Source organism: Paralichthys olivaceus, chromosome 9, assembly GCF_024713975.1.
Source record: "Paralichthys olivaceus isolate ysfri-2021 chromosome 9, ASM2471397v2, whole genome shotgun sequence".
NCBI lineage: Eukaryota > Metazoa > Chordata > Actinopteri > Pleuronectiformes > Paralichthyidae > Paralichthys > Paralichthys olivaceus.
In genome coordinates, this window is record NC_091101.1 from 15,137,251 (window position 1) to 15,150,064 (window position 12,814).

Here is a 12,814-nt window from a genome sequence, read left to right on the forward strand (position 1 = left end):
TATAGTTTCTAAACATGTGAACTGCATGTTTATTCCCAAATGTTTGTTCGAGATGTTGTTCAACATCAACATAAACTACGAAAAGTTAATCTTTGCTAAAAGTACATGAACACACAAAAACATCATGACCTCCTGCTGCACTCAGAGCAAAAGAAGCTTTTTAATAATTTGACTGATGTGTGATAATAATCAGTTTTTTCTTTCTTACTCTGTTGAAAGTCTGTTCACTATGTATTCACATTGTATTGCTTTTTTAATAAATCTTGAAGATTATAAAAAAATTATATTAATACCGTTTATACTTTTAGTAGTTAAGAGTTTTTAAACTTTGGACTTATAGTAGTACATGTATATGTGTATTGATATTTTGAAACCAAATGTTCCGTTTTTGTCGTCCCAGTTATTGGAATAAATTATACTGAAGTATAGTTTTGTTCATTAAAATGAATGGGAATCAGTATCTCCTATTTTGAGAGAAAAACTTGCGTCATAAGTTTGAAAGTTTAAAAGTTATACAACAAAATAGATGTTAATTAAAGCAACAATAAGCCAATGCTCTCATCATGTTTATGGGTCACAGTACAGAAACAGCAGCGACATCCTACTTTAAAAACATGTCATCACTGCACAGCAGAGATGGAGACAAACAAATGAGGAGAAGGACGTGAGAACAGAGGGAAGAGAAAAACATGAATAACTGCTCTGTAATAAATACAAACACAGGTGAACGTCTTGAAATGTAAAAAGCTTAAAGACGTGATTTAATCTGTTCTCTACCAAACTACTATTAAACTCTTATAAGGGCACTTAACAATAATTTCCAGTACCAACAAGTACCAAATTACACAGTGGACACGTCACAGACACAACAAGGAAATAAGACAATGGTGTAAATGTAGAATGTAGATTTTGGCCACTGATTAAATACATGACATGAGGTGCAGCAGACATAGTGATTGAATAGAACACAGACACAATCACAATGACTCACATGTGCAGTTTAAACAGTACGAAATATTAATAAGAAACTTTTCTTACTTTAGTGTTAAGCAGTGATTTACTTAAAAAGTCCATTAGTTTCTATCCCCCCCTGTGTAAATTTCATTATCATATGTATTCTCACACATTTTGGCTTAAGAGCTAAAAGAAATCAAACACACTCACTCTGTACAGATACTATAAATATCTGAGTATCTCTCCACTCTACTACAGTAACTCTCCAACAATATTCCGATTACATTCTGTGAGAGTATAACCTTCAGTGTTCTTCCACTGCAGACAGTAACTGCATTGCACACATTTTATCACACGCCTCAGCATCCGTTTTACTTTTCTCCCAGAGGTGTTTCCGCCAGATGTTTCTTCCTCTATCCTGTCTCCTGTGTCACAGTCTCTGTTTCGGTCTCTGTCTCTGAGGGTTGCTCGAGCTGAGCAGTCAGGAAGGGGTTGAAGAAGAAGTCAAAACCAAACTGCAGGGCGCTCTGAGTCGTGCGCCTCCAGTCGTGTTCGATCTTGTACTGCCTGCGGCGGGGCACGCTGGCGCCTCCGCAGGACAAACAGTGGATGGCTTTTAATTCAAACACGGGCCATTTGGAGCCTAATCGCCCCTCCAGTATGGTACTGAACTCCACCAGGCTTCCTGTGTTCAGGTGTAAAAGCACAGATTTAAACTCACTACTGGCTTTCAGAACTATGTCCTTAGTAGCGTCTTCGTCCTCTATAATCATACCGTTCTTCGTCTTCCTCTCCAGCGGCATGCCCATCGTGACTTCAAATTTGTATCGATCGAAGCGTTTGATGTGGCATTCGTGCTTGGCCAGTTTTTTGAGTTTACAGAGGGGGTCTTCGGGGGGAGGAGCCGGCGCGGGCAGAGGCTGGGGCTCAGTGGTGGCGTTTTTATCGTCCTCGCACAAAGGATACGGCTCACCATACAGGCACCGCATCCAGTTCCCCACAAACACAGGCAGCAGGTTGATAACTGACTGAGGACCATTCTCGATGAAGGTCACGCGGACGTATTTGAAGCGTCCGGTCCAGGTGACGTGATGTCCCTCCAGGTGAGAGCAAAGAATCTGAGTTTGGGCCATGTTGGACTCTTTCCAGGCCAGAGGGCCGCAGAGGTTGCTGTACTCAGGCCACGTCAGGGTGGAGTTATACACCTTCATGCCTTCAGACCTGTAGACGTACATCCAGCAGAAGAGCACCAACGCGCTGATCCACACCAGGATGAGCTTGACGATGCTGCTCCGGGACAAAGACCGAAAAACAACGATAGGGTTGAGGCTGAAGCGAGTCCAAAGCCTCAACACGACCGGCACAAAGCAGATTGTCAGCGTGACCACCATCTTGGTCAGCTCCAGGGCCAAGAACCACTGCAGCAACTGGATGATGAGCATCGCGGCCAGGCCTAGTGACAGAACAGGAAGGGCAAACAGGAAGAGGAAGTAGCCGACACAGGTGCGGATGAGTCCTATTGCAGAGGCGTTATTGAGAAAGACCAAGCAGAGCTCGCACCAGGTGAAGCAGACCATGTACGGCACCAGGCACAGGTAGGTGCCCTTGAAGCCTCTCAGCTGGGCCATACGGAAGAAGAGGTAGAAGAGGTGTCCGTATAGCAGACACGGCATCCCCAGGTTTAACACCAAGATCTCCCCAAGAGGCACCGTGAAGATCGTTACCCCAAAGACCTTGAGGAACCAGAGGGAGTCTGGCAGGAAGTGAGTGAGGGAGCAGGCACCAGACAGGACTTCTGTGAGGAAGGCTTTACGAGCAAAGAGCTGAGCCGAGGCGTGGAGGCTGAGGAAGGCCGTGACCGTGAAGAAGAAAGCGACGGCGGCCAGCTCTGAGCAGGGAATCCAGGATTTATCAGCAACAGGGAAGGAGAAAACCACAAAGATGACAGAGAGGAGGAAGTACCTGAGGACACAGAGAGACAGGAGGATCATTCTGCTGCACGAGCACTGAGCATAATATGTTCATCTGTACATTTCATTCACCTTCTTGAGCTTTACATTTTATATTCTTTTTAACATGTTCTTGGAATCAGTTTTTTTATAGCTCAACCAAGTGAAGTGAAAAAGTTACTTGATCAAAACTACACTTGAAATTTGCAGACATGTGAGCAAAGGAATGAACACGTTTGCATATGGATGAAGGTAAACGGAGATGAACATACAGATATGGCTCCAAGTGTGTCGACCCAAAGTTGGTCTCTGCCTGCTCCAAATCAAGACCTGGTTCAAAGTGAGCCAGCAGGTCTGTAAGAGCCCGAAAGTTCTCCCAGGCTTTTGAATTCTGTAGAAAGACATGTGTGTTTAAATACTGCTTCTAACTGAGCTTGATCAAAATAATGAATAACCTGAGTCACTGACCTGAAACACCCGCAGGGTACAGATGACCATGGAGAAGAACGAGAGGTAGAAAACCAGCAGAGGGATGAGGAAGATGAAGAACTCGATCGTGAGGTTGGAGATAATGAAGAAGAAGATGAGTGCGTTGACGTGGTGGGTGGGGATCAGGGCGCTGAGCCACTGCATGCCAGCGCGGGACGCCCAGTCGATGAGGTGCTCCTTGATCTCCAGCAGAGCGTACAGAGGGAACTTCAGCAGCTGAGGGGATCACAGGGAGATCGGGGTTAAACAACTCATCATAAAAAAATGACTCGATTAGTTTAAAAAAAATCTACTGATCAATATCAAACTAAAATGCTAAAGTTCTTTGTCATTCCTCATCACAGATCTCTTATGATTAATGATGGCAAACACAGCAACAGTAGATCCTGAGACAGTCTCACCTTCTGGTGCAGGGGCAACTCATCTGGATGTTTCACGACTTCACCATCATCGTCTTCATCATCGCCTCCAGCAGTGGCCATGACTGGTGACGGTGAAATACCCTGAGCGTACTTCTTAGTCATCTCAACAAAATCGTCAAGACCGACATGAGAACTGGCTACAAAGAAGAAACATGGTGGATGTTAACTTTTTTTCTTATTGTCACTATGACATATGATGTATTTCTTCTCTTTGAGACGTCCTCATGACTTGTGTTTGTTAAATCAGGGCAGCACACATACCCTCACTGGTGACCATTGTCTCCAGGACTCTCCTTTGTTTCTTGGCAGAGCTGTTGAGTGGACCAGGGGAGACTGGTTTCCCTTTAAATGGAGAACACATCGTATGAAATGGTGAATGAAGCTTAATGTTTCTGTCTGTTTAATATAATTTAGCCTAAGACAGTAAACAAAGATTTCCCCTTCTGCATTTGATGGTAAGATTAAATAATACGCTGTATTGAGTCAGTGTATTGACATAAACGCCTCCTACAACACGTCTCCTCTCATACCTGGCTCTGTGTGGACGTGTTCGACATTCTCTAGCATTTCAGAAATGGCCACCGCCTTCTTTTTCTCTGGATTCAACTTCCAGTACATAAGCAGAGCCGCTTTCCTGACTCCTCTCTCAAAACGTGTCTCTGTGCACAACTTCTTCACCTCCTCATAGTTCTCCAAAGTGATGCCTGAAAAAACGAGAAGGCAAACGTGCAGAATGTTGATGGACAGATATTTCCAGGAAATCCTTCATCGCATCAAAGCAATAATTTCATGTTACACAGCTAATTATAGTTACAGACTGCGGTTGTTGGCAGAGGGACATCTCTGTACCTTTCCTGGAGGCTAAGCACTGCTGCAGCAGTTTGACGGCGTCCCTGCGGCCTTGTTTAGCAGCCTGGACCAGCCATGTGACCGCTGTGCAGTTGTTCAGCTCCTCATCTCTTTCTTCTGCGAGTAGCAGGAAGTAACGCCCCATCTGGACACCCACACACAATTTTAGATTTGCAAGGCAAGCATCTCTATGAATCACGCATGTGTCCTTTATGTCAATGAGTCATTCTCAAACATTACTTGGCCAATCTGTTCTGTGGCCACCATATGGCCATTAATGTCAACAGTGTTTGCAGCGTGCTCACTGACACTGACCTTGGTTTGTGCTTTAACATCTCCTGACTTTGCTCTCTCCTCCAGAACTTCAAAACTCACCTCCTCCTCTGGCTCCTCTGAAGGAAACAGAAAACATTTTACTAGCAACATTTGATAAAATCAGTATTGTAATTTATTTGTGGCTCATATAATGATGAATGTTAATAACCCTATATCCTGTTGCAAGTATTAGATGAGATAAAACTATAGACTATAAATAAAGATGGGATCGATGTTAACTATTTAAAAACAAAAAAATATTTTTCAGTTAAACCTTTTTACTCTTCATTAATTATGAGTAGGTTCTCTACACATGTGGTTCAGAAAACATTTAAGGCAAAGGGAAACAGTTTGGATGCAACAATCAGTGACACGAGTGATCCCAGAGTGTCAGCATGAGCCAGCTCCTTCCAGAAACAGCTTCTGCCCTGATGAGACTGTCCCACTGAACCTCTCCACTTTAATCATCATCTTCCTTCCACTGATGACTTCTGCTTCTCTCAAATCCCAGAGCCTCAGTGGAGCTGAGGCGCTCACATGTTTAAGTGTCACGTTCTGTTGTTTTTGAAACAAGTGACAAAATGTATTTTCTAACTATGAACATCAGGAGGTGCAGGGTTCCAGCAAATGTGGAAACACTTGTGAAGATTCAAACCACCCACAGGCTGTAGGTGATACAGGAGAGGGAGGAGGTGATCTGCCGGAGACTCTCTGCTTTGTGAAGTTGAGTTGCAGCAAATTTCATCAGACGTCCGTTCACGCTCCTGGTACGCTGCTCATACTTGAACCCACCACTTGAGCCCTAACATAACTGTTTGCTTCCCACAGTAAACAGCAGCTGCTCGCTTCCCTGACACAACTCACACTTATGCAGTGATGCAACCTGTCTCCCATTTTTACTGTCACTAGCCACGTTATGATTATCTGGTACACATGGTACATGGTGTGTGTGCTTCCTGGGGACAGGATTAGGTCTAATGGAAAAAGTGTGGTCCACATGAAAAGTCTGAGGTGTTAGATATCACACTTTGCATCGTCACGTATCAAACTAACACCTGATCTCCTACTATGTGAACTTTAAATGCTCGGTCTGTCCAGTGGAAACACAGCTGAGTTGAAATGGTTTGTGAATATATAGGTTGAGACAGGCTGTTCTTTCCATGTCAGCAAAATGGGAGCGGCAGCGACACATGTTGTGGTAAATGTCAGCCGTTGTCATAGAGACACTATACTGCATGCAGCAAAGTGGGAGTGTTTGCTGCTAAGATTGTTGAAGAAGATGGAGGTGAAACAGTGTGGTAAAGATTGTGTCACAGGATTGAAAGTGTAAAAGGTCAAATGTAAGAGTTTGATTCTCACCTGCTTCAGGTGTGGGAGGAGGCTGAGGAGCCGTGGCAGCAGCTGAGGGTCCTGTTCGGAGATTCCCTGTAGCGGCTGCGTTGAGCTGAGATCTGCCCGCTTGAGAGAGGCTCCTGATGGGCTGGCGGAGAGGCGAGGCTGGCGGCGTGGACAGGGAGGAGGAGCGGGAAGAAAGACCAGGGGAGGTCCGAGGGGAGGCGGTGGAAGAAGTGGGCGAGGGTGTGGCTGGGGGCGTTGGCATTGTGAGCTTAGGCGTAGGGCGGTTTGAGGTCGGAGTGGCAGTGGCAGCAGAAGAGCTGGATGAGGAGGGGCCCGCCCTGAGGGTGGCGGGGGTCGAGGGGCTGAGTTTTGGGGTGGATAAGTTGCCAGTTAGCGATGGTTCCATGGCTGAAATCAGGCAACAAATCTGTCAAAAAGAAACCAGAGAGAGATGTGTCAGAGTATGTGAAAACAGAGATGGTAAATGTTGACATGATAGTGTTTGGATATCAGCAGAGAGGAAGGAGCTAAATGTGCAAGGCAAAGAGCTAAAGGAGAAAAAAGGAACATCAGTGGTGGAGTAACTGTAACTGTTACTTTCTCAACACACCTCCACTCACTCAGCTAAGACTACGACTTACAATCCACACTGTACACTATAGATTGGTGAAACCATTCGGACAAATCAACACGGAAGTGGTGATATGAACCGATGATATATAACTAACGTGTTATGTTTACATTTACTTTTGTTTAGTTGGCAGGATTCTGCAAAAACCACAAGACAGATTCCTGCTAAACTTTGTGGAGGGGTTCAAGATGGATCAGGGAAGATCCCATTCAATTTTGATGGAATTTTAACATTGCAAGGTATTTTTCTACATTCTCACCATTCATGCATGAATCTTGATGGAAAACAATCAGGCGAATATTGAGGGAACTGATATCCACGAGTTTGTGAAATGTGGTGCAGCCTGGTGCAGTTTTCTGAATGTTTAAGTCTGTTTAATTTGCTGCATCAAAGAAAGACCGTCATGAGAAAACATAGTGTGGAGACTGTCAGGTAAACAAAACCACAAAGCCTGACACAGTTCTCTGACAGAATATAAACACTGTAAATAAAACTGGATTAACTGACGCGTGCATTTCTGTACATATTTTGTCTCACAGCAAACAGCACCAAGCCCCTTAGACACACTCCTACTACACATTTTCATTCTAGTAACCCAGCACCAACGTCCAGCTGATAAATAATCAATAAATAGGCTGCAGCAGCACATGAGCCTGACTGATGACATCTGCTGACTAGACAGTCCACTTCCTTTTTACATGGAGCTCAACATCCCTGCAGCAACCCCCCGCCCCCCCATAACTAACTAACTAACTATCTAACTAACTAACTAACTAACTAACCCCCCTGAGTCTCAACGATGAGTTCATCAGTGCCCATGTTAGGCATTGTGATGAAGTGAACTAGGGGGGGGGGGCAGCTATATTGAGAAGGGGACATCCTTGAAGTGCCCTGAGAGGAAACGTGATGAGACCTGTTGCAGTTTAGGGACACCCCCAGCCTCCCCACCACCACCACCCCCCACCCCCCATTTGTCCACCCTGAGGACAGACACACATGTAACCAGTGGAGGGGACACGTGGACAAACATAATCCTAGTTTATAACTGATCCCCACAGTCCAGAGTTATTACAATGCTACAGTCGACTAAGCTGAGGTTCTGTTGCTAATGCTAACTGCCTCACTCACCTTTCCAGCGAACACACCGGTTTGTTTTTTTCAATGATAGAAAAATATAAAGAGCTTCGAGAAAAGTCCCAGTGTCTTTGTCAGTCGTTGTCCGGAGTCATTCTTCTCTTTCTCTTTCAGAAACTCAGCTCATCCACCGTTTTAGTGTCTGCGGTCAAACTCTGAACACTGTGGACACCGGAAAGTCTGCCAGCTGCTCCGCTCCACGATCACGCCCACTTCGTGTTATACGTGTTGTGATTGGACAAAGCAGACGACTCCGGGTCTCCAGACGCGATGTGATTGGCTACGGTGACTTAAAGCGCACGCGTTTTCTCTCAGTCCTGAGCAATCGACCATCGAGTCACTGGAAGTTTCACATTTGTGCTTTAATCTCCAGCGTCAGGTCGAGTCGCTGCTGTTTCTGAACAACTGTTTCAATAGGATCATTAGAAAATAGATTTATAAACTTATAAAAATAGTGTTTTAAAGACCTGCTCTGTTGTTATCTAGCATTGTTCGGTTTCTGTTTTGTGTTTGCAAAGAGTCATACTAGTTTCCTACCAGGAGAGGGCAGTGCATGACATGTTTTTTATTTACATGTGGATTTAGAAAGTTGCAAACAAACAAACAGTTTAATGGAATTTCAAATGAAATGTTTATTCTATGTTTTCATGTCCATTTATTTTTTATTTCCATTGTCCATACAAGCTTTGACTGTGCAGTTCATCTCTATTGTAAAATAAATACTGCACACAATTTTTGTAATTGAGGTCTGGAGTAAAATTAAGTCCATGACTTTGCATTTGATTTTTTAAAATAAATTATATTTACAAAAGTGTTGATTTAAGGTTGTATATGATGGCACATGAACAATTCATACAATAAAAAGAATTTGATGAATTTGATTAGAACATTTTGATGACAACTATAAAAGGTAGAACTTTAGCTTTTCTTGGGGGTAATTACTATTATTGTTTTGGTTTTTTTTGGCCCATGGGTCCTACTTTCCTACCGCTGCAATACATGATATCTTAAAGTCATATTGGCTGTGGAAATATACTTAGAGGAGCAATGTGTATTGTTTGAAAATGAAGGAAAATCTGACAACTAAAGTCTATGCAATTTGATTTGATTTTGGATTCAGTGTTTTTCCAACAAAAACAGTTTTTTTACATGATCCAAACCATACGTCACGTGAAGAGAAAACTGGTCGTCTCCAAATGTGTGTTTTGAGTGTAATATTCACCGCAACTTTCATTTTGTGATTCCAAAATTTTGATTAAGCCCAAGCTTGAGTTACAGTGAGTTTGTAACTTGGCTCAGGAGTGCAGTTTCTTTGCTCACACACAGAACAACCTACCATCAGAAGCATTGGTTAAACAGACGAGGAAAACATCACATCAAAGTTCAGAAAGCAAAACAGGAAATAAACCAGACAACAAATAAGACATGAAAAGAGAAGGAGTCAATGGAAAGAGCAAATTAAAATAAGAGTCAGGAGGGACTGAGAGCAGATAGATACCTCATTGTGGGAAAAGAAGGAAATGGGGGCAGTAATTGCTTAACTGCTGCTGCATTGAAGCAGTTATGTAAATGCCTCCCGATTAGTAGATTAACTCAATCCAGTTCAGGAGATAAACAGGGCCCTTACACTGGCTGTGGTCTTTCACATGCACACCTTCAATCTATAAATAGGCAATCTGTCTTTTGAACGGACTTAGGCACACACGCACTCACACAAATGGAATTCTCCTCTAAATTAAGCAGGCAGCTCAAGATACAGCAGATATTTCTCATAATGAGCTTGTTATGATTCCAGATTGTTTGATTATGTTAATCCTCTTACAGATTTGTTCAGGCCACAGGGCCGCTGCCCAAGACCGTCACAGTCATCACCAACATCTATTTACAATGTGGTCATTACTGAGCTGGTTATGTGAGGCTGGGCATTGACTGCAGTGAGGGCGAGTATTGTCATCACAAAGGCAGCACAGTGATTGTTCTGACCTTTGGAGTTTCACTCTGATCAGTTTTCAGGATTTAAAATAGTTGTTTTAAAAACTGTTAATATTATTCCAGCTTTGTCTGTCACGATACAAAAAAACCTGTAAATTCTGCCATTCAATCAGCTCCAGGAAACTCCTTCATTTCTCAGGCAAGGAATAAATGTGGCTCGTGTAAATTTGGTGACACTCACACTTCACCACAGAACATGAGCTATTTTTACTTTTAATCCCTCATTATGAATTTCCTGCCGTGTTTAAATCATTGGCACATTCTGCACTTTTTCCACCGGGGAAAACTCCAGCTCCCTCCCCTGGGTTGTGTCACTTCTTCTGCTGCCAGCCCTCTTTGTATTGATCGGCTGCTATTTTGAGGCCAATTTGAAAATGTGGCAGAGAAAAACCAAAATGAAGTTACACACCACGGAGAGCAGCAGTAGTTGTGCACAGAGGAATGTTTAGCCACAACTGTTTATGTCTGGGCCATTTAGATTTCTTTCTGTTTTCATTTAGATATTAAACATTACCAAAGACAGTTAAATTAATAATGTCATAAATCCTGTCTGCTGGAACGATAGCTAATATAAGTCCATCATCTCTTCCTTAGCTCTCGCTGTGTCATGATTCTTGATGTGGGCAATAAAAGTGAATCTGCAGCTTGAATTATCCAATTATCCAATTGAACTTTTACAACAGGATACTTATTAAATTCCTTATTCGTGCTTTTTTTCCTACCACAAACTATTAGTTCTTTGTTCCTGTGTTTGAAAAGCTTCCACAAATCCAAACAGTAATAAATGTTCCACATGAGCATGTTGTCTTGTTGTGTTCATTCAGTGAATGAAGTTTTTGGGGATGGACGTGGAACATCAGACTCACATTTTGTAGTGACTAACAGTGGTGATTCATGCCCGGAAAACCTAATTACCTTCATATTAAAATGTTACGTCACCGTTAGCAGACTCTGAACTCGGTTTACATTGTGGAAAATAGGTCAGTTTGGTGACTGACTGTCTTTGGAAATTTCCTGAGAAAAGTGTCCAATGTTTGACTCAGTGTGTGTGTGTGTGTGTGTGTGTTTGTAGCATTATAATACTAACTGGATTCCCTCTAAAAGCTGCAATAAGTTTGATTTGTCGGCAGTCATGAATATGTTAAGCTTATTATGGACAGCTCTGATGGATCTGCTGAAAACCTAAGATGATTATGTTAAGTTAATTCAAAACAGTAACTCTTCTCATTACCTTCTTCCTCTCAACTGGGCAAAGTAATGGGAATGGTCTGAATAACAAGATCCACTGTTATTGTGGCTAATGGATGAGACAGTTTCCCATGAGGGAATCTACAACCTGACCTATGAGTCAGTGACCCATAACTCAGGCTCTGGATTTGACCAATTCCATCACTTTAAAACCTTATTTAAGTATTATCAGCTGACTCCTGAGGTGACATCCTGAGTAATTGTTGTTGTCCTGTTAATCATGAGGTGATGCAAAATGGCAAACGTTTCTTTATTCTCTTTCTTTGCTTTGGTATGCTAGTCTAAATGTGACTATCAACCATTACTCAGACAACTCTCTGAGTCAACTCTTCAGCCCCATAAAAGAGTACACACATGCCTTCCTCTCCTCACAACACTTTGCCTGCAACCTCAGTGTTTTTTGTTTGTGTGTGTGTGTGTGTGCTGGCCTCAGCAGGAACCTGAATGGAGCTGCAGATAGCTCTCTCCAAACTCAACCACTTTTATCTCACTCAGAAATGTCCCGTGCATATAAATAACACCGCCGGGACTCCAGCAACCACTGCAGGAGAGGACATGATGCAGAGTATTGAAACTCATCCCTGACTGTGGGCTTCTTTTTCCTTTTACCACTCTCTATGATCAACACTGCCCTGCAGCAATAGGCTGTATATGCTGTGGTGAAGTGGTGCAGCTTATGAATGGCAGACAGACCGGCGCAGAGTGGAGAGGCAGAGACAGGCAGCTGTGCGGAAGTAATGCATCCTCCAGAATCTGGGTCACTCTGGCCTCACACCACTTTCATATTGTCAGATTATTTCACCTACTTTTGTGATTCGAGTCATCTTGTCCCAGATAAAAACTGAACACACAGACCTGCAGTCGGCACCTTTGGTTGGAGCTGATTCAGTTGCTGTGCAGCACTGACATGGATGAAGATCCAGACACGAAAAATGAGTTTGATGAAAAAAGTTTTAATAACATTTATTTGAAGAAAACACTTCTTATTACAATTATGCATGAAAATAGGCTCTTACATAATCTATCATCATCATCATCATCAAATGATCTAACAATCTAAAATAACACAATATAAAATACAGTGTGCCGATACATTAGAAATGATACATTGCATTTTCTATATTTAAATAGGCCCTTTAATAATATCCTGATTAATAAAAATGTTCACTGATAGACACTACTCATCCATACCTACTAGTTGTCCTGATAACATTAAAGCAACCAGCTAGGTACAAAATAAGTACAAAATACAAAATATCAAGAGTGCTGATAACATTCAAAACTACATATTATGTTATTTATAAATAAATATAATAATATCCCAAGTTCCTAGTCATCAATATTTATTCATCGTTAAGGCAACTAATGTTTAAGGCATAAATGTTTTATTAATGTCTCATTTGACGACTGAGACACGTGATAGTATCTAGAATATGTTATTATTATTATTATTTTATCTTATTGGTATATTTCTTTATTCATTCCCAGAAATA

General features: G+C 42.4%; 1 protein-coding gene across 1 annotated transcript; it reads right to left on the reverse strand.

The window, feature by feature from the left end:
• Window positions 1-550: 550 nt before the first annotated feature.
• wfs1b (Wolfram syndrome 1b (wolframin)) lies at window positions 551-8,281 on the reverse strand. Its single transcript, XM_020086120.2, has 10 exons — window positions 8,076-8,281; window positions 6,338-6,743; window positions 4,979-5,055; window positions 4,664-4,808; window positions 4,345-4,518; window positions 4,076-4,156; window positions 3,794-3,951; window positions 3,372-3,608; window positions 3,176-3,294; window positions 551-2,916 (listed from the first exon to the last, which is right to left on the reverse strand). The coding sequence occupies exons 2-10, from the start codon at window positions 6,720-6,722 to the stop codon at window positions 1,368-1,370; spliced, it is 2,925 nt and encodes a 974-aa protein (XP_019941679.2). The 5' UTR covers window positions 6,723-6,743; window positions 8,076-8,281; the 3' UTR covers window positions 551-1,367.
• Between the last annotated feature and the right edge of the window lie 4,533 nt (window positions 8,282-12,814).